This window comes from Anolis sagrei, chromosome 4, assembly GCF_037176765.1.
Source record: "Anolis sagrei isolate rAnoSag1 chromosome 4, rAnoSag1.mat, whole genome shotgun sequence".
NCBI lineage: Eukaryota > Metazoa > Chordata > Lepidosauria > Squamata > Dactyloidae > Anolis > Anolis sagrei.
In genome coordinates, this window is record NC_090024.1 from 110,059,748 (window position 1) to 110,082,527 (window position 22,780).

At 40.3% G+C, this 22,780-nt stretch overlaps 1 protein-coding gene across 3 annotated transcripts in view; it reads right to left on the minus strand.

Annotated features, from left to right (window-relative positions):
* Positions 1-22,780, minus strand: part of DENND1B (DENN domain containing 1B) — a 247,935-nt gene that overhangs the window by 136,707 nt on the left and 88,448 nt on the right. For all 3 annotated transcript variants that reach the window (XM_060774564.2, XM_060774562.2, XM_060774565.2), the window contains exons 5-6: positions 17,803-17,916; positions 1,619-1,688 (exon numbers count right to left, since the gene is read on the minus strand). In XM_060774564.2, the coding sequence (XP_060630547.2) occupies positions 1,619-1,688; positions 17,803-17,916 (184 nt within the window). The remainder of the gene's footprint in view (positions 1-1,618; positions 1,689-17,802; positions 17,917-22,780) is intronic.

A 22,780-nucleotide genomic window follows, 5' to 3' on the forward strand; every position in this document is an offset into this window, starting at 1 on the left:
CTCCCTCTATCAGCTCCAGCTCCTCATGCGGGGACATGAGAGAAGCCTCCCACAAGGATGATAAAAAAATCAAAAATCATCCAGGCGTCCCCTGGGCAACGTCCTTGCAGACGGCCAATTCTCTCACACCAGGAGTCACTCCTGACACTACAAAAAAAAATCAATAATTTTGACCCCAAAATCTGATCCTGACTTACACATGAGATTAACTAACACATGAGGTTGACTTACACATGAGTATATATGGTATTCTACAGATAAAGTGATTTTGTTGAGAACTTAATAAATCCTATGTACAAAGATAGGCTTGGCATATCATTACGTATTAGTTACTATTACAGCCAGTATAACACAGTGGCTTGAGCATTGATTTAGAACTCTGAAGAACAGGGTTTGAATCCCTACTTGGCCATGGAAACCTACTGAGTGTCTTTACCTCCAAGCAAAAGGTGTATTCTTGCCCATCCAGAATCTTTTTGTGAAAATGTTAGAATTTGGTGGATAACTGTTAAATGTTTAAATGCTTGTATGTTATTGTTCATTGTTATTGTTTATTGTTTATTTTTGTTTTGAGATTTATTTTACTGTTTTGTATTGATTATTTTGTTACTGCTTTCGTTTTATTGATGTACTGCGGGTTTGGCCTCATGTAAGCCACACCGAGTCCCTTGGGGAGATGGTAGCGGGGTACAAATAAATTATTATTATTATTATTATTATTATTATTATTATTATTATTGGCCCTCTTTCTGTTCTGTTTATTCTTTTTATCAGTGTCTCTCCATGTCTGAAAATAGATTCTATCTCTGGAAATGCCACAATATTACCATGCCAATAGTGGGGGAATGAAGCTTCCAGATAAATGTGTCTAAAACTGTACATACTATGTCAGCAGAAAATAAGGATAAATGTGTTTCTGAGAATGCATAAAGGGTAGACAAATAGCAAGGAATGGAATAATTCATCCTCAGGACATGTATTATGACATTTCCCAGCAGGACATTCTTAACAGAGTACAAATAAGTCCATTTTAATGGAATGGAAATAAACAGGTTTGGAAGTCTACTGAAGTAAATGTAATGTCACTCATTTGTTTTGTATAAAGTTTTACTTCTGTTTTTAAGGAAAGCTAGCTATCTAAAATATAGATTGCATATACTACTGATCACACTTTCCTGAATTTTGAGAATTGCATTTTCTATTTTGGAGTCCAATTGTGTAATTCAATAATTGCACTGGTGATTTTCTTTTTGTAAGACAGTCCTCAAATTTGTCCAATTGCTCTGGTGGAACTAAGACTGAGAGAAGTATGTGTATCCATAGGTTTGCAGAAGAAATATCTCTCATCCCATCTCTGTTCCCTTGATTTATGCATAGTTAAAACTGGACAACCTCAGAGTGCCCAAATGTCTGCAAGTGTAAATAAAATATGGTCAAAGCAACTGTCATTTGGCATATGAAATTTTCATTTTGCAAACGTGTTGGCAAACAATTAAAACAACAAAAACAGAGCAACCTCAGTTATGGGCCATGACTTTATAACAGTTTGGTGAAGATTAGCATTTCTGCTAAAGTAATGTATATTTCATGAAGAATAACAGAAACATGATAACATTACCTGATCTTTAGCCAAATAATCTGCCAGCGTATTTAAAAGTTTGTAGTATACCTCAAACCATGGTAAGTAGCTGGAAAAGAGGAATACAGCAGCTTTAGAAACACACAAGGCTCACCGGGAAATCACTGCCCTGCCTTTTTTTGAAGGAGAGATCTAATATTCAACATCCAAAAAGTCTGATAATAAACATTTTGAGATGCACTTCACAAGAAAATAATGTCACTGGTGCTGGAAACATTTCAAATAATTGAAAAAGGATAGCAAGAGCAGAAAGCACTCTGACATGGCAGTGAAAGTGGCATCAAACTGCACTAATTCTAAAGTGTAGATCAGGGGTCCTCAAACTTTTTAAACAGAGGGCCAGGTCACAGTCCCTCAAACTGTTGGGAGCGCCAGATTATAATTTGAAAAAAACATGAATAAATTCCTATGCACACTGCACATATCTTATTTGTAGTTAAAAAAAAACACTTAAAAACAATACCATAATTAAAATGAAGAACAATTTTAACAAGTATCAACTTATTAGTATTTCAATGGGAAGTGTGGGACTGCTTTTGACTGATGAGATAGGATTGTTGTTGTTGTTGTTGTGTGCTTTCAAGTCGTTTCAGACTTAGGTTGACCCTGAATGAGGGCTGGGTAAATGACCTTGGAGGGCCGTATCTGGCCCCCGGGCAGGCATGTAGCCAGGGGGGGCTTGAGGGGCTTCAGCCCCCCCCCCCGAAATTCTCATGGTGGTTCGCGAAAAGGCCTTACTGGTGCATTATTTAAACTGTTATGTTTATTCATATCATGATCTGATCACCATACTCAATATATCCCATATGCATGGGGGTATTGGTGTAATGATACAAAAGGTTTGCTAGGCTAGATGCTCTTTCACTCAGATTCACCCCCCCGAAACTCAGCCCCCCCGAAACCCCCCCTGAAAAAAATCCCCCCCCCCCCCCCCGAAATGAAATCCTTGCTACGGGCCTGCCCCCGGGCCATAGTTTGAGACCCCTGGTGTAAATGTACCCCAAAGCTGTCAACATCAAAATGTAGAAACTCCATAACTAATATTATGCCCAAACCATTATACTTTTAAACTTCAAAATTACTGTGAAGGAAGGGAAATGTTTATCCTCTGAACCCACACTGTCTAACTTTCTTACTAAATCTGACATTTGCCACAGCTAAGACAGTGAAACTTCACAACTGCAACAGGAAAAAGCCAATTAGATCTTGAGAAACTCTGTGCTAAACACTGTACAAAGTCAGGGTAAGACTTACATTAGCAATAATCACATAAAAGTTAGTCACAAAACCAGCTTAATCAGTATGTCCTAATTTCAATTGAACTTTTTTTTAATTTAAAGTAGAAAGCTCTAAATTACCACCATCTCACATTTTTGTGGCACAGGGAGTGCCTCAACAAATTTCCTGCCTGCCATGTCAAGCCCAGAATCTGCAAAGAAACATCTGCAAAATTAATCATGGATGTGGAAGTGTGACGCTTTTAAAATGCATTAGATCCTACCTAAAAGTGGCCCTTACCTGTCACATAAACAACGGCACCAGCTATTTCATTGCTAATTAAAAACTTATTTAGCATATTCTTTTAATCCAAGGAGCCACAAGGCAGGCGCGCAGGCTTTCATTCAAAGCCATTCCCCCGCTTTGTTGCACTAAGTAGACTTCCACCTCACTTGCGCTTCCACTACAGTTCTGATAAAGCTTTTATATTCACAAGTCAAAGGTTAAATAAAGGAAAGGAAATGTTTTCTGTCAAACAGTCAGGTAACCACTAACAGTCCTGAACTATCAGCAGGAATCTAACTTCTAGTAATCAAATAAAACTAAGGAAACCGCCTTTCCGTAGCTAAATGTCTAATGTCTAGGGGCTACTTTCTGTCTGGAAAATTGACACAAAATGTGTAAAATTGAAACATTCTGCTTCTGAGGGATTAGCCAAAAGGCGGGGGGAGCGGGCAGCTTCAAGCGCAGTCTGAGATGAAGGACTACAAAGACTTCCCAAATAAACCTGTCTACCTTATTAGAACATTTCATTTAGAAATCGAGGTGACAATTTTACAGTCGTAAAATTTCATTAATCAAATCCAAGACTGAAAATTTTAATGATGCCGTCTGCATTTCTCAGGATGCATAAGGTCAGCCAGAGAGACAGACAGTAGTTTAAGAAAATGAGCCCCTGTAAAAGTATGCCCATATATTCTATTAAACCCATTTAGAGAGATTTATACTTGGTCTTAAATGTGAGGCAACTTTACCTCCACTTGTCCAACAAAAACAACAAAAACCTCCTAAAGTATACTCTTAGCTAACAACGTTACAAAGTGAACCCAATCATTAGAATTTTGAAGTCTTTTTAATATAGTGAAAAATGAAAATTTAAAATTCTGACATAAGACACAATATACAAAGATATGTACAAAAATATCTAAAATATCTTGAGATTCATTTTTCAAATAAAATAGTGAAGTGTATACTAAAAGTTCTGTGGCAAGAGCAAGAATCCCAACTGTGAGATTCATAGAAAAATGAAGCTCTGGAAATTTCCTATGTGCTATCCTGCTAACGTTGCACATTTCCAACTCATTTGCAGAATTTTCTAGCTTTAACAACTAAATTGTTTATGTCGAAGGCTTTCATGGCTAGAATCACTGGGTTGTTGTAGGTTTTTTGGGCTACGTGGCCATGTTCTAGAACAGTGGTTCTCAACCTTTTTAATGCTGCGACCCCTTAATACAGTTCCTCATGTTGTGGTGACCCCCCAACCATAATATTATTTTTGTTGCTACTTCACAACTACAATTTTGCTACTGTTATTAATCATAATATAAATATCTGATATGCAGGATGTATTTTCATTCACTGGACCAAATTTGACACAAATACGTGATATGCCCCAATTTGAATACTGGTGGGGTTGGCAGGGGATTGATGTTGTCATTTGGGAGTTGTAGTTGCTGGGGTTTATAGTTTACCTACAATCAAAGAAAATTATGAACACCAACAATGGAATTGAACCAATCTTGCCATACAGAACTCCCATGACCAACAGAAAATACTGGAAGGGTTTGGTGGGCATTGAACTTGAGTTTTTGAGTTGTAGTTCACCTAGATCCAGAGAGCACTGTAACTCAAACAATGATGGATCTGGACCAAACTTGCCATGAATACTCAACATGCCCAATGTGAATGAACACTGGTGGAGTTTGGGGAAAATAGACCTTGGCATTTGAGAGTTTTAGTTGCTGGGATTTATAGTTCACCTACAATAAAAGATCATTCTGATCCCAACCAATGATAGAACTGGACCAAATTTCCCACATGGAACCCCTATGACCAACAGAAAATAGGTTTTTGGATGGTCTTTGGCAATTCCTCTGAAACCCTCTCGTGACCCCCCCCCAGGGGTCCCGACCCCCAGGTTGAGAACCACTGTTCTAGAAGCATTCTCTCTTGACGTTTCGCCTGCATCTATGGCAAGCATCCTTTTTTTAAAAAAAGAAGCCAATAAAGATGAAACCCTCTCGTGACCCCCCCCCCAGGGGTCCCGACCCCCAGGTTGAGAACCACTGTTCTAGAAGCATTCTCTCTTGACGTTTCGCCTGCATCTATGGCAAGCATCCTTTTTTTAAAAAAAGAAGCCAATAAAGATGAAACCCTCTCGTGACCCCCCCCCCGGGGTCCCGACCCCCAGGTTGAGAACCACTGTTCTAGAAGCATTCTCTCTTGACGTTTCGCCTGCATCTATGGCAAGCATCCTTTTTTTAAAAAAAGAAGCCAATAAAGATGCTAACATGTATTAACTACACATATTGCTAAAAGATTTAGGATGTGTTCACACCGCAAAACTATACCATTGTGGTCTCATATCAAATGCCAGTTCAATTACAGAATTCTAGGATTTCTAGTTTTGTGAGATAGTCAAAATGCTCTAGTGCAGTAGTTAATACATAGGCAGTAGAACATGCTTATGAAGCTAAAAACCCAATAATTCCATAAGATGAATCAGGACTGTTAAAATGACACTGAATTGCTACAATTGGGCAGTATGGATGCAGAGCTCCAAAACTGGAACTACATGTTACAAATGACACCAAGAGCAATGTAAAGATGTTTAGTTTTGTGACACTGTACAGTTGTGCATGCTATCACTTTTGCAACCAGCAGCCAATGTTACGAAGCTGGAGTGGTCAAATTGCTACACAGTGGCATTATGACTTGACTAAGTCTTCCCAATCAGTTTGGTCCTACTTAAGCTTTATAGATCCTTAACTATGTGGTTTATTGGTTTGTTTGGTCCTTCAACAATTTTGCAGGGCACTATATTGATTTCACATTTTAAAAATACCACTCTTGGCTAATATCAGAATAATATCAGCATTATTAAGCAACAATGTGCCATTTTTAAATTACTTTCTTTTGTAATGCATTCCATCTTAGTCTCAGTTCACCTGGGAAATGCATGCTTGTACAGGAACATGTTTAACTATTATAATTGCTGTATCACTTCTTTTGAAGTTCCCTGGTGTTACAAACTGATCACACAATTCAAGCAGTCTTTCTAGCTGCCATATATATATTTGGGTTCATTTCAAATAATCCTCTATGGCAGGGGTCCTCAAACTAGGGCCCTGGGGCCGGATACGGCCCTCCAAGGTCATTTACCTGGCCCTCGCTCAGGGTCAACCTAAGTCTGAAATGACTTCAAAGCACACAGCAGCAACAACAACAACAAAAACCCTATCTCATCAGCCAAAAGCAGGCCCACACTTCCCACTGAAATACTAATAAGTTTATAATTGTTAAAATTGTTCTTCATTTTAATTATTGTATTGTTTTAAAGTGTCTTTGCACTACAAATAAGATATGTGCCGTCTGCATAGGAATTCATTTATGTTTTTTTCAAATTATAATCCGGCCCTCCAACAGTTTGAGGGACTGTGACCTGGCCCTCTGTTTAAAAAGTCTGTGGACCCCTCCTCTATGGGTTGTCAACCCATTGACTCCACATAGATGTAAGCCTCTGAACCTCCAGCAGTTTGCAAAAGGATCAAAATATACAGAAGACCTGCGTACAACAATTTCTTGGAACCATATGACTTTGATATTGCTGTCCACTAGTGCACCATCTTTCATAGAGAAACTGGCTCATCTAAAATCAGGGCATGTTAAACAGTGGGCCCTGACCCTAAATTTGGGGGGGGGGGGGTTCTACACGAAGAACAGGAGTTTTTTCACCTTCAGAGTCCCTCTAAGCTGCACTCTTGGACCACCACCCCCTCCAGGAAATCCAAATACAAGCAGTTCCTAAGTAATGGACAAGCTTGGTTCTGTAGGTTTGTTCTTAAGTTAGATTTGTATGTAAGTCGGAACAGGAACATTTTTTCAGTGTAACTCCAGCCACTTAAAATAGGAAGTGTTCTCATTTGAACACAATTCAGATCTTCTACAGAACCAGGTGCATCAGACACTTGTTGGAGATAAGACTCCCATCTTATCTACAAGTTTGTTTTCAGATAAAAGCAATGGCATACTTCTTTTGAGTCTTTGTTGCCAGTGTGATGTCTCTACTCTTCACTATTTTATCGAGATTGGACATTACTCTCCTCCCAAGAAGTAAGCGTCTTCTGATTTCCTGGCTGCAGTCTGCATCTGCAGTCATCTTTGCACCTAGAAATACAAAGTCTGTCACGGACTCCATGTTTTCTCCCTCTATTTGCCAGTTATCAATCAAACCGGTTGCCATAATCTTGTTTTTTTATGTTTAACTGCAACCCAGTTTTTGCACTTTCTTCTTTCACCTTGATTAGAAGGCTCCTCAGCTCCTCCTCACTTTCGGCCATCGAAATTGTATCATTTGCATATCTAAGGTTGTTAATGTTTCCTCCAGCTATTTTTACCCCAGTCTTGCATCCATCAAGCTCCCCACATCGCATGATGTGGTCTTCATATAAGTTGAATAGGTTGGGTGACAGTATACAACCCTGCCGTACGCCTTTCCCAATCTTGAACCAGTCTGTTGTTCCATGATCAGTTCTGACTGTTGCTATTTGGTCCTTATACAGATTCCTCATGGCTTGGTATCCCCATACCACCAAGAACTTGACACAATTTATTATGATCCACACAGTCAAAGGCTTTAGAATAGTCAATAAAACAGAAATAGATGTTTTTCTGAAACTCCCTGCCTTTCTCCATATTGGCAATTTGGTCTCTCGTTCCTCTGCCTTTTCTAAACTCAGCTTGCACATCTGGCAACTCTCTCTCCATGTATTGCTGGAGTCTTCCTTGCAGGATCTTGAGCATTACCTTACATGAGAAATAAGGGCCACTGTACAGAAGTTTGAGCATTCTTTAACATTTCCCTTTTTTGGTATGGGGATGTAAGTTGATTTTTTCCAGTCTGATGGCCATTCTTGTGTTTTCCATATTTGCTGGCATATGACATGCATCACCTTGACAGCATCATCTTTCAAGATTTTGGACAGTTCGGCTGGGATCCTGTTGTCTCTTGCTGCCTTCTTGTTAGCAATGCTTCTTAAGGTCCATTCAACCTCACTCCTCAGGATATCTGGTTCTAATTCACTCACCACACTGTCAAAACTATCCTCGATATTATTATCCTTCCTATACAGATCTTCTGTATAGTCCCGCCATCTTCTCTTGATCCCTTCTGTTAGGTCCCTGCCATCTTTCTTTTTGACCATGCCCATTTTTGCCAGAAATTTACCTCCAATATTTCTAATTTTCTGGAAGAGGTCTCTAGTCCTTCCTATTCTGTTGTCTTCTTCCACTTCCATGCATTACTTGTTTAAAAATAGTTCCTTATTTCTTCTGGCTAACCTCTAGAATCGTGCATTTAACTGGGCATATTTCCCCTTATCTCTGTTTCCTTTTGCTTTCCTCCTTTCTTGGCCTACTTCCAGTGTCTCAGCAGACAACCAGCTTATAAACTCTAAATCAGGGCTTCTTAAAACTTGGCATTCGGGACCCCTTTTGCCCTGAAACATGTTTACGTGACCCCCAGGTATATAGGTTAATGAAATAGGTATACAAATCAAACGTTTACTGATAACAAATCAGCATTTACAAGGCTTGTTAAACAGCTGGTTTTTCTTTTTATGAAGTACAGCTGTACCATCTCCTGTACTGTAAACACTGCACAACAAATTTGTGTAAATGCCTAAAACAGTCACTAGGTGACGTTCAGAAAACTTTTACCGTTGCAAAAAAAATTTAGGATCCCAACATTGAGCTAAGAAGTTGGGACCCACAGTCTAAGAAGTAGTTCTCTAAGTGATGCTGCTCTTAAAGACACCTTGGAAGCTGTAGCTAGTGCAAAATGCAGTAGTTAAACCACTGAGTGGAACATCATATAGAAACCATGTAACACTGGTCTTAAAAGAATTGCACTGGCAACCAATACACAGCCAAACAAAATAAAAAAGTTCTGAAGAAAACAATTGCAGGGGTCCCTCTACCTATATAACTCCCAAAGGACTAAAGACACTAGGGCAGCTCCTTTCTTAAACACAGTGAAAGATCACAGGAAAGGCCCTTTTCTGATTTGGAACCTCTTCTATGCCAACACTGTCTGCATTTCAACATCAAGTTAAAACATGGTATCAGGGTCCCATTATTTTGTCCAGTGTATGCATGCACCCAGTTTTAACCTTCTAAGTTGCATGAAATTGTTACAAAAATAATGTATAATATAATATTTCATAATGTAAATTATCTTGAACTTGTAATGTTTATTTGCACTATTTTGCAATTTTTTTACTGTTTTCATTTCTCTTATTTCAAATAAGGTTGTTGCACACCACTCTGAGATCTTCAGATATAGGGCAGAATACACATATTTTAACAAAATAATTAGTCCTTTAATTAGTTTGCATTATTGCAGTTTGCTGGATCAACACTGCCAAATAATCACGTTAAAAGCAGATAGTCTGGATTCAGAAACTGGATTATATGGCCTAAGTCATCCAATGAACTGTATCAGAATTTGATACATGTATATGTGTTTTCAAGGTATACATAGAGTGTGGGAAGGGAATATCCAGTCCATTAAGCATTTAGTATTGCATTGTAAATTTGAAATTGTCGCGCTGGAAGAAATGAGGACAGCATTCTTATTAAAGTTTGCTGAAAAATAATAGCATGTCATTTTTTTATTTGAATCATTACTTCTGCAAAATAACAGACTCAAACTAAAGTATTCAATTAAAACAAGCAACTACATTGTTTTGATAATATAAAAAGAGTTTTTCAAGTCCGGTATTCCATTCCCAACAACAGCTACCACGTATTGAGCAGATATAGGTAAAAAGAAAGGAAGATGGGAGAGGGGCAGCTCCTGTGAACAATGAACCAGTCAATATCAGAGCTGGTTGTGCTGTTCATACTGTTCCCAAACTGTGAGTCTGCTCTGGAGTTTTAGAGCCCTTCCAGACAAGCCTAAAACCCATAATGAGTTCCAGACTAACCTGAGTAAACTGGGATTTCCCAATTTATTTTGGATTTTAAAAACACCTCACAGGATCCGGACCTTACTGAAATGTTCAAATCTTTTGAGGTATTGGGCCTGCGGGGACTGACTCTTGGGACCACCTTTTGCAATCCCAAGGACCAATCCCCATTGCCATCCTGGTTCCTCGGGCTCCAAGAGCCCATAGGAGCAGGATGCCACCCCCACTCTCCCCTCCCAGCCCCCCCCCCCCTCCAATGGACAATGGAATAATGGACAAGGAGATCGGATTATAACTTTACTGATGAGACGTGATGGATTAGTTATATGGATGTATTGATATTATATTGATGTATTGATGTATTCTTATATTGATGTAGTTGCCATGATTACTGTTTAAATGCTAATGTTGTGCACTTTGTATACTGATTTGGTTGTAAACTGCTCTGAGTCGCCTACGGGCTGAGAGAGAGTGGTATACAAATGAAATAAATAAATAAATAAATTTCCCCTCTAAACTTACTGGAGGTTCCTAGCTATGTCCACAGGCCCATCAGAGTAAGTGTCTGACACATCAAAATGACAGGTCAGAAGCTTTGGAGATGGAAGGGAAGAAATCCTGATCAACCTGCAAGGGCATATAAACCCTCCTCCAAGAAAAACCTGGGATTTGGGTCTTCTGTGTTTTTGTTTTTGTTTTTTTGTTTTGTTTTGTTGTTTTTTTGTTTTTGTAATTTTTCCCTATCTGGATGGGCTGATCCATCCTATCTGGATGGGCTGTTGAACTCTATAGTTTTTGTCTGCCTCCCCCCTACCCCTTTGTCTTTCTGTCTCTAGTTTAGTGCAGAGAACTGCCTGATGCCTTACAACTTGTCTATGTAAGTCGTAAGGCATCAGGCAGTTCTCTGCACTAAACTAGAGACAGAAAGACAAAGGGGTAGGGGGGAGGCAGACAAAAACTATAGAACTTATATAGAAGGTTATGTGACCATTCATGCTGCAACTGATGCTGGACCTGCTAATCTATCTATTCTGACAAACCAGGCATGGTGCCATAGAGCTTCATGGGTATACCAAATGAGCACAGCCTGAGTGTCAGAAAACATTATTTCCAAAACAAATTCAAAACACAGTTTTGCAATCAAATTACACTATGTAATAAAATTTGAAAAAATTTCCGTTCCTGGTTTGAAAGATTTATTTCCTGTTTAACTGGTGGTACTTATTTTGAAAGTAGTTGAAACTTCATTTTGTGGCTGCCACAAACTATGTCGAATTGGTTGAGACTCTGTGAGATATTCACTGAAAAATTATAGCAAAATGTGCTGCAGGGTGTCCCGCAAAAACAAAGTTTTTGCAATTTAATAAACTTTTTCAATTTTTGTATAGAACCCATTAGGAAATGACATTTACAACCTAGAAACAAAAATCATGTTACATGATGGTATAGAAGAAAATGGTACAGCAGAAGAGAAGAAAACTTGCTTAAATCTGTCAGAAAAGATGTACACTGGAAAAAGAAATGTAACAGGAGTTGTTTGATGTTCTTCTGTTAGCTACAAAATCTAAAGATGATACACAAGGGTTATACAGATTTGTATCAAAATAAGCCACTATTTGCAGATTTAGTATAAGATTGTGAAAAGGAAAGCTCAAATACAGCACTACAAACTAACCCATTGCATCGGTCTATTAAAAACAGGTTGTCTACTACAAGGATGGGAAACAACCTGAATTATTTTGTCCCCTCAAGTGAGGTTGGAAAATTTCTCTCAAGTGCAGAAAACAATAAGAACTTCTGCATAGTTCTCAACTGGTGTTCCCACATCCTAAAGTCTTTCAGGAAATTATTATGTGCAGAAATACTCCTGGGAGTTTCTTACATGAAAAATGAGACAGGGGTCTGCACAAAAACACCACTGTTCCCAGATAGCCACGTGGTTTTTATGCAGGATTGGCTTTTTTTTACACACACAAACCCCAGCAATCTTGCATTAACATGATTTTGCGCAAAAAAACAAACAAAACAAAACCCATGTGATTATTTTCTGTGTGGAAGATACCGTAGCTGTGTTTTGTGCAGAAAACAGCAATGTAGTAGTAAACATGTTCTAAATGGTTGATTTATATATTTAAATGTCTAAGTTTGTTATTTTTGAGTTGTTTTATAAGTACACCTGATGTTATTTATTTTATTGTTTATTATTTGATTTGTTTGTTATGTTATGCCGGCATTGAATATTTGCCGATTTTCTGTTGTAAACCACCCTGAGTCCCCTCGGGGAGATAGGGCGGTATAGAAATAAAGATAATGGTAATGATGATGATGATGATGATTATTATTATTATTATTATTATCTTGCATCAAACAAGGCTACTGTCTGGAAACAGTGTTTTGTATAAAAGAAGACTGGTGGTTGGACAAAAATGCAGTACTCATGCAGAGAACCCATTTTTATTTCTGCACAGAATAATTTCCCAAAAAGACTTCAGGCAGTGACTGGGGAAATAGTGCAAATTTTCATCGCTGGTGCATGCTTCCTGGCTGCATGTTCCAAGCATCAGGAAAGAGGCCTTCAAGATGTGCCTAACTTATGGAGAACCTAAAGTTGTCACAGGTTTGTCCTGGCAAGATCTGTACAGAAACGATTTGCATTTGTCTGAGGCCAAGAGAATGTGACTTGCCTGAGATCACTTGGGCCTTCTGTTGCTATTTGAGGATTTGAACCTTGTTGTCCAGAACCTTAAGTCCAATGCTCAACACACTACACCAGGGGTCCTCAAACTAAGGCCCGGGGGCCGGATACGGCCCTTCAAGGTCATTTACCCGGACCTCGCTCAGGGTCAACTAAAGTCTGGAACAACTTGAAAGCACACAACAACAACAACAACCTTATCTCATCAGCCAAAAGAAGGACCACACTTCCCATTCAAATACTCATAAGTTTATATTTGTTAAAATTATTCTTCGTTTTAATTATTGTATTGTTTTGAAATGTTTTTGCACTACAAATAAGATATGTGCATAGGAATTCATTATGTTGGGGTTTTTTTTCAAATTATAATCCAGCCCTCCAACAGTTTGAGGGACTGTTACCTGGCCTTCTGTTTAAAAAGTTTGAGGACCCCTGCACTGCACTATGAAATAGATGGCAGGAAGTATTCTTTGCATCCCTAGTACTCTAGATGAGAGGCAAAGGATACCAAAATACTGCTTACTAAAATAGTAGCAATTATATGCAAGGGAAATATATGAAGGCTATACTGTAGAGGCCAAGATGAAGTACTTTGGCCACATCATGAGAAGAAAAGAAAGCTTAGAGAAGACAATGATGCTGGGGAAAATGGAAGGAAAAAGGAAGAGGGACTGACCAAGGGCAAGATGGATGGATGGTATCCTTGAAGTGACTGGATTGACCTTGAAGGAGCTGGGGGTGGTGACGACCGACAGGGAGCTCTGGCATGGACTGGTCCATGAAGTCACGAAGAGTCGGAAATGACTGAACGAATGAACAACAACAAATACTGCAGACAGGGGTTTCTAATTGTATAGATTAACTTCCCAAGAGCTGAAAGTAAATTCATTAAATTGTGACAGTTGTCTTCTAGCATGGCACTGAGAGCCTGTTGTGGTTGTTATAAAAATGCAAAGTATTAGTATCGGTTTTGTAAAAGTACTCAGTCATATCCTCCAAGATTAACCCAAAGTCATCCAGCGAGTTCTGTGGCTTAGAGGGGATTGGAATGTGGATCTTCTAAATTCCAGCTGAATCCAGCAGTAGCTCTAAATACACTCTTTTGCTCTTTATCATATCTACTTTTTTGCACGTGTGTTTGCCACACATAGATATGCTTGCACCAAGACTTCATGTACTTTGGGATTTTTTTAACTGATCCCCTCTCTTCTTAGTACCACTACCTGCTAGTGTATTAATGTCATGGTTCAAAAAGTTTCCCTTTTCTGCCCCTCTGTGAGGCACTCTGCTCAGACATTTGTTTTCAGCTGCTTTTACAGGCAACTAGACTCTCCTTTAAAGTGGCAAAATGTTTCTTTCATTTGGCTTTTAATTAAGCAGTTTATTGTGGTCATGCTGTTTATGTTTTAATATCTATTTTAGAGCAAACTGATGACAAGGTAACATTCACTGTGAAAATCCACAGTTGTAATAACATTTTTAATCACCTTAGCCTGTGGTGTTTTGTTGTTTATAGCACTTCTGTTTACCATTAAGTGTTCGCTTAATTCTAGTACAGTTGAACCGTACTAGCAAATGAGTCACTTCCTACAGTTTCATGCTCATAAAAAGCCCCCACTGCTTCAGTTAGTATACACTTCTTATTGAATGGTAACATTCAGCCCACTAAGGAATACATCCTCATTCAATGGTCCTGTGCAGATGTGACACTGGCCCAGTACAGATGATCAACCTACAAAATGGTTAAGAAAGGTTTGCACCTACTGACTGATTCATATCTGTACCGAAGAAAGAAAGTTTGGAGAAAGCACTCTAAGTTTTCTCCAAAAGCCTGTCAAGCTGGGCCTCCACATGTGTAGGTCTGACTTTTGCTGGTTTGATTATTCACAGATTTGATTAAAATACTCTAAGAATCTCTATGTCCTTCAGTGCTACTATCAACTTCTACTGTGTTAGACGGGGTTACACTCCCCCTGAAGACGCAGGTTCGCAGCTTGGGAGTGATCCTGGACTCATCGCTGAGCCTGGAACCCCAGGTCTCAGCGTGGCTGGTAGAGTTTTTGCACAATTAAAACTTGTGCACCAGTTGAGCCCGTAAGTTAGGAAGCCTGATCTGGCCACAGTGGTCCACGCTCTTGTTACATCCCGAATAGATTACTGCAATGCACTCTACATGGAGTTGCCCTTGAAGACTGTTCGGAAACTTCAACTGGTCCAGCGAGCGGCAGCCAGATTGCTCACCAGAGTGTCATACAGGGAGCACAGCACCCCCTGTTGTGTCAGCTCCACTGGCTGCCGGTTCAGTTCCGAGCACAATTCAAGGTGCTGGTTTTGACCTACAAAAACCTATACGGCTCCGGTCCAGCGCATCTGTCCGAACGCATCTCCCTCTACGTCCCACCTCGGGGTTTGAGATCATCTGGGGAGGCCCTGCTCTCGACCCCACCGCTATCACACGTGAGGTTGGTGGGGACGAGGAGCAGGGCCTGCTCAGTGGTGGCTCCTCACCTATGGAACTCACTCCCGGGGGAAATTAGATCATCAACATCCCTCCTCTCCTTCAGGAGGAAATTAAAAACGTGGTTGTGGGACCAGGCCTTCGGGCAATCTGACAAGTAGATAAAGACAATTGGACGACTAGGACTGACAGGACTGACAAAGTGGAATTGGAATTTGGACTATGAGATGGCAAACGCTGAGCGTTAATTAGGTGAAATCGGTTTTATTGGTTTTATTGTTGCAGTGCAGAAACGGATTGTTAATTGTTTAATTGCTGCTATATTGTTTTTATTCTACTGTTATGTTGATGCCGGCATCGAATTGTGCCTTTGTAAGCTGCCCTGAGTCCCCCTCTGGGGTGAGAAGGGTGGGGTAGAAGTAACCGAAATAAATAAATAAATAAATAAATACTGGAAGCTGGCCACAGAGTTATGCTGGAGGATGCAGGGATTCCTAAAGAGGGGTTCTGTCTGGTAAAAACTATAGCATTTTTTGATTTGTGCTTTTGTATATTTATAGGGGTCCTAACCCCAGCGAATATGGGGGAATGACTGTATTTCCTTCCTTCCTTTTTTTGTTTCTATAGTGCCAAATGTGGGATTTCTATTCTGAATGCCAATCATGCATTTTGGAAGAATTAAATATGTATCATAATCGGAAGTATCATTATGGAGCCCCCGGTGGTGCAGTGGGTTAAACCCAGTGGTTCTCAACCTTCCTAATGCCGCGACCCCTTAGTACAGTTCCTCATGTTGTGGTGGCCCTCAACCATAACATTATTTTCATTGCTACTTCATAACTGTAATTTTGCTACTGTTATGAATTGTAATGTAAATATCTGATATGCAGGATGTATTTTCAAATCCCAAATACCCAATATGCCCAAATTTGAATACTGGTGGGGTTGGGAAGGGATTGATTTTGTCATTTGGGAGCTGTAGTTGCTGGGATTTATAGTTCATCTACAATCAAAGAGCATTCTGAACACCACCAATCAGGCCCGTAGCCAGGATTTCGATTCGGGGGAGGGGGGCTGAGTTTGTTTCAGGGGGGAGGGGGCTGAGTCTGAGTGAAAGAGGATCTACGCTAGCAAACCTTTTGTATCGTTACCTCAATGCCCCCACTGTGGACTCAAACAATGATGGATCTGGACCAAACTTGGCACGAATACTCAATATGTGGACAATTTCAACAGAAAGGAAGAAACCATGAAAATGAACAAAATCTGGCTAACAATATTTAAAAAACTCTAAAATTATAACAGCAAAACAACAGAGAGGAAACAATCAAGGACATCTAATCACCTCTCAACAAAGGGTTGCCCCAGGCACTGCCAGAACATCAAATGCTAATCAAGGTGGTCAGTTGAAACATTCACATCTAGCTCCAACAGACAAGAATTATTTGTCCCACCCTGGTCATTCCACAAATATATAAACCCATTTTCCTAGTTCCAACAGGAAACTCACTACCTCTGAGTACCTCTGACTACCTCTGAGTACCTCACTACCTCTGAGTAGATGCAGGCAAAACGTCAGGAGAGAATGCCTCTGGAACATGGCCATATAGCCCAAAAAAACCTACAACAACCCAGTGATTCCGGCCATGAAAGCTTTCGACAATACATTAAACAGAACTATATTTTCCTAAATCCTCCTTCAGGTTGAGAGTCTTCTAAAAAGTAGAGTTAAGTTTTTCTATTAAATTTAGGAAGAGAGAAAAGTTTCCAATAACCTGCAGATCATGTCAATGAATACTTTTGTGGTGGTCCTGAGTAAATGTTGAGGAGGGAGCCCTTCAAAATGTGAGCATAGGCTGGAAGGCACATTAGGTCAGAGCTGTCACAAGTCCTTTAACAGACCATAAATGAAAGAACATGTGTAATGGATATACTATTACTTAGGTCAGATAGGACATTTCCAGTGCTAGCTCTCTTTGGGTTTTTCATGAGTTACGTAGTAGTATACATCACACATGAAAGCAGAAATTGTAAAAAATGAGCTTTAAGGAAGCTAGTGAATCAAAGGGGATTAAAATAATAAGGCAGGTGCATAGTAAGGATATGATGCAAGCAGGCCTTGTAAATAAGGTTACGGTGAAATTTCACACAGAGATTAATATACACGTTAACACAATGAAACTTTTTCTTTGGGTCAGTAAGATGGGAAAAAATCTACCAATTAGCACTAGAACTTCACTTCATTATCACAGGACAAAATCATTTGCAACTCCTGTGTCAGTTTTTCTCCTAAAAGAAAGTTATATAAGCACATGCATAACCTGCCAAGCCAGGAAAACTATGAACAATTTACAAAACACCTCATTAAAACATCTTTCTTCGTGGAAAAAAAAACAGTGCATAACTGTCAGAAATGGAAGTTATCATAGAAGGAGAGAAATACATTTTTACAAGTATATAGTCTATTATTTTAATTCCCAATAATCATCAAAGCTGGAGAAGTTAGAGACAGCCGGGAATTGATTATGAATAGTTAGTTACTTACCTCAAAATGCATAGACATATTTTGCCTCCTGCTGTCAACCGGCAAAATCCAAATCTTTGTTTGCTTTCAATATCTGTAAGCACAAAGGTAAAGTGCTGTCCAACTTGGGTCACCCTGGAAAGAAAAAACAGTATATATTTCTGTTTATACAGAAACAATGCCAGTGATACAGCTTAATGGTGTAACATTAGAAAATGTTGATCATTTGATCATTTCCGCTACCTTGGCAGCCACCTCTCCACCAAAGTCAACATCGACACCGAAATACAACACCGCCTGAGCTCTGCGAGTGCAGCATTTTTCCGAATGAAGCAGAGAGTGTTTGAGGACCGGGACATCCTTAGGGATACCAAGGTGCTTGTTTATAGAGCTATTGTCCTCCCAACCCTGCTATATGCCTGTGAGACATGGACTGTCTACAGATGTCACATGCAACTCCCGGAACGATTCCATCAGCGCTGCCTCCGGAAAATCCTGCAAATCTCTTGGGAAGATAGGTAAACAAACGTCAGCTTGCTGGAAGAAGCAAAGACCACCAGCATTGAAGCGATGGTCCTCCGCCATCAACTCTGCTGGACCGGCCACATTGTCTGGATGCCCGACAATCATCTCCCAAAACAGTTGCTCTACTCCAAACTCAAGAACGGAAAACAGAATGTTGGTGGACAGGAAAAGAGATTTAAAGATGGCCTCAAAGCCAACCTTAAAAACTCCAGCATAGACACTGAGAACTGGGAAGCCCTGGCCCTTGACCGCTCCAGCTGGAGGTCAGCTGTGACCAGCAATGCTGCAGAATTTGAAGAGGCACGAATGGAGGACGAAAGGGAGAAGCGTGCCAAGAGGAAGGTGCGTCAAGCCAACCCCGACCGAGACCACCTTCCACCTGGAAACCAATGCCCTCACTGTGGAAGAAGATGCAGAGCAAGAATAGGACTCCACAGCCACATACGGACCCACAAGAACACTGGAAGACAATCCTCCTCGGAAAACAAGGGATCGCCTAAGTAAGTAAGTATACAGTACATTTGTATGTGTGGGTGGGTGTGTGTGCAGAAAACATATGCAAACATATTTATGCATACATGTTACTGCTGTCTGCCTTTAAGTAAGTTCTGATTTATGGTCTTTTGGCCGACAACTCCCAGAAATCCTAGGCAGTTTACCAGCTGTTAGGATTTCTGGGAGTTGAAGGTCAAAACATCTGGGAACCCACAGGTTGAGAACCACTGGCCTACTCCATACATTTCATAGTATTGTGTCAAACTGAATCCAGCTCTCCCATGTTCTCTGTGGCCTCTTCTACACTGACCATTTACTGCAGAACTGGTTTGGGAGAAATCATTATGCTATGCAGGGACTAGATTGACAGGTCTGTAACTGGTTTGAGGACGGATGGGTAATTACATTAATCACAAACCTGGCTCAAACCACTTTTGGGGGTCCCCACCACCACCTTCACCATTTCCAGGAGAGATGAGGAGCAGCGATCCAGAGGGATTGGAGGTGGGGAAAAAGGAGAGTGACAGGAGTGAAGGCCATCAATTACTCCTCCCAAGGGATCAATCCGCCCTCTGCTAGCCTGCCATGCCCTTTCGGGTCTTTTTCAGCAACCCTCTCACCCTATATTCTGAATTCAGCAAGGGTGGATGTCTACAACAACAAACAACAAAACTTTATTTATATACCGCTCTATCTCCCCAAGAGGACTCAGAGCGGTTTCCAAGTAACATAATCAATACATACAAAGAGAACAGCATAAACATAAAATTAACAAAACAGTATAAGCATTAAAACCACAATAGCACATATATATAAAATAATAATGTCTGGACAGTTTAAAAGGCCAGGCCAGGCTACTACGATTTTAGAGGGCCCGGGAAATTAGTCTATGACTGTATATTTCCTGGACCTAACAGAAGAGAGTGACCTGGGTAATTGTTAGAAGAAGATATGGCCAATTTCAACAGTATCTGGGGCAGAGCTAGAACTAGTCACTCTCAAACGTTTGTTTAAACCACCAGGTCTTCAGGCTCTTACGAAAGGAGGGGAGGTATGGGGCCTGTCTTATTTCCCCAGGAAGGGCATTCCAGAGGCGAGGGGCCACCACCGAGAAGGCCTTGTCTCTCGTCCCCACCAACCGTGCTTGTGACGGTGGTGGGAGCGAAAGAAGGGCCTCCCTGGAAGATCTTAAAGTTCGCACCGGTTCATAAAGGGAGATGCGATCGCGAAGATAGGTGGGGTCCGACCCGTTTAAGGCTTTATAGGTCATAACCTGCACCTTAAATTTGGCTCAGCAACCTATCAGCAGCCAGAAGCTGTTTTAAAAGGGGCATTGTATACTCCCTATAGTTTGCTCCAGTAAGGGGCCTGGCTGCCGCCCGTTGTACCAGTTGGAGCTTCCGGGCCATCTTCAAGGGCAGCCCTACATAGAGCGCACTGCAATAGTCCAATCTGGATGTAACCAAGCTGTGGACCACACTGGCCAAGTCAGACTTCATGAGATATGGTCGCAACTGGCGCACGAGTTTAAGTTGTGCAAAGGCCCTCCCGGCCACCGCCGACACCTGAGCATCAAGTGACAGCGTTGAGTCCAGGAGGACCTCCAAGTTACGGACCTGCACCCTCAGGGGGAGTGTAACCCCGTTGAGTATCGGTTGCCACCCAATAGCCCGGTTGGCCCCACGACTGACCAGGAGGACCTCTATCTTGTCTGGATTAAGCTTCAACCTGTTAGCCCTGATCCAGTCCATCACAGCAGTCAGACACTGGTTCAAGGTCTGGGAGGCTTCCTCGGAATTTGGTGGAAATGAGTAGTAGAGGTGGGTGTCATCTGCATACAGATGGCACCCAACTCCAAAACTCCAGATGACTTCACCCAGTGGTTTCATGTAGATGCACTACACATTCTGTAGGGACGATTTCGTCCTGCAATATGGGATGTTTTTATTCTGCTGTATCACACCAAAGGGTTTAACTCAGACTTTCTGCAACTTTCTTTAATGCCCTGTATACCCTTTAGTCCAGGGATTCCCAAACTAAGACCCAAAGGCCAGATGAGGCCCTCCAAGGTCATTTACCCACCCTCCACCCAAATTTTTAGATTTAGGGTTGCCCTAAGTCTTAAATGACTTTAAGGCACACAACAACAACAAACTTAAATTGATGTCTGCCAAAAGCAACTGCCACTTCCCATTGAAATACTCGTAAGCTTATATTGGTTAAAATTATTAATTTTAAATACCTTGTATAAAATATGTGCAATGTGCATAGGGATTCACTCATTTTTTCCTGATCTATAGTCTGCCCTCCCAACAGTCTGAGGGACTGTTTAAAAAGCTTGAAGACCTCTGCTTTAGTCCATGCTAAAGAGCACACTGACACTGTTCATTTTATTACCACTGCAGTTTTAATTCAACTTGAAACCTCATTCAATTTATTTTATTTATCGGGTCAGAAGCGAATTGAGAATACAGTTATAATGTATAACCTCATTCAATTATCAGTGTAGATGGGCCCTGTGTTTCAAGAATCAAAAAGAACACATTCTATCTATCTATCTATCTATCTATCTATCTATATATCTTTTTATTAGTTGATTTTTTACAACAATAAAAACGGGGGAAGTGAAAATAGGGAGTATAAAAGGGGGAAGGAGGGGAGAAAAAGAGAAAAAAGAGAGGGGGAAAGAGAGGGGAAAATGGGTGGAAGGAGAAAGGGGGGGTATCTTCTTCCGTTTCTCTTCATAGTGGAATTTTCTGATTATGTCTCTTGTTTGTTAAGCTTGAATAATTCTTCAGATTTCCCCCCGGTGATGGCTCTGTCCATATTCCATATGTGTTCTATGTGTGCATGTATATATATATATATGCCCCCACACAACCACACGTATGTGTACAGGCATGCACATATACATACTTTCGCCTAGTTTCGCTTCTTAAATTAATAGTTTCACTCTATTTTCTTTTAGCCATATCTTCAATGATGTCCAGTCCGTCATCTTCGTCGGTTTATTTTGTATTTTTGATAGTAGATATGTTAGTTTCTCCATACTCATTGTATCGAAGATTTTATTTATCCAGTCCTCTTTTTTGAGGTCTTGTTTTTAATTTCCAGTTTTGCATAATTTAGTCTCGCCGCCGTGGTCATGTATACAAACAATTTGTCCTCATTTGTATTCCATTGAGTATCTGTTAGTCCTAAAAGGAAGTAGTCTGGTTTAAGAGGGATCCTCTTCTTCATTACTTTCTGACAAATGTCGTGGATTTCTTTCCAATAAGCCTTGGCTATTTCACAGTTCCACCACATGTGGATGAAGGTCCCTTTGCACTTCCCACACTTCCAGCATTTGTCGTTAAGATTTTTATTGAATTTTCTCCGGGGTCATGTGCCATTGATGAAACATCTTTATTATATTTTCTTTGAAATCGTATGCGTACATATAACTGAGTTTTTTGGACCAGAGTGTCTCCCATTCTTCCAAGTGGATAGTTCTTTTTAAATCTCTGGCCCATTTGATCATGCAGTTTTTTATTTGTTCTCTCTCTGTGTTCCATGTCAATAGCTGTGGGTATATTTTTGTTATTGTTTTTCTCTTACTTTCAAAAATTTTCTGCCATGTTGACATTCTGACTGCCCATGCTTCAAAAACGTATGGAGAAATGTTTTACAACAAACTGAAAAAGTGTCACTGATAAAATTGGTGTGTGATCAACTAGGGGCAACTGCCAGGAATATTAATTAGTATTGTTGGGGGGACCCTACAAAGGTATAGTTCATTTTGTTTTCAGTCTTTTTTCTGCAGATGTTTCGGTCTCTGGACAACTACTCATGCAAAGGGCATACACAATGGTTGGAGGTTTTTTTCTGCCAGAAGATTTGAATGGTAATTGAGTGCTTCAAGTCTCTCTAGTCTTCTTTAAGTCTAAGAGGAAGCCTTCGGAACTGCATTGCAGAAAGTGCAAATGTAACTAAAATGTTC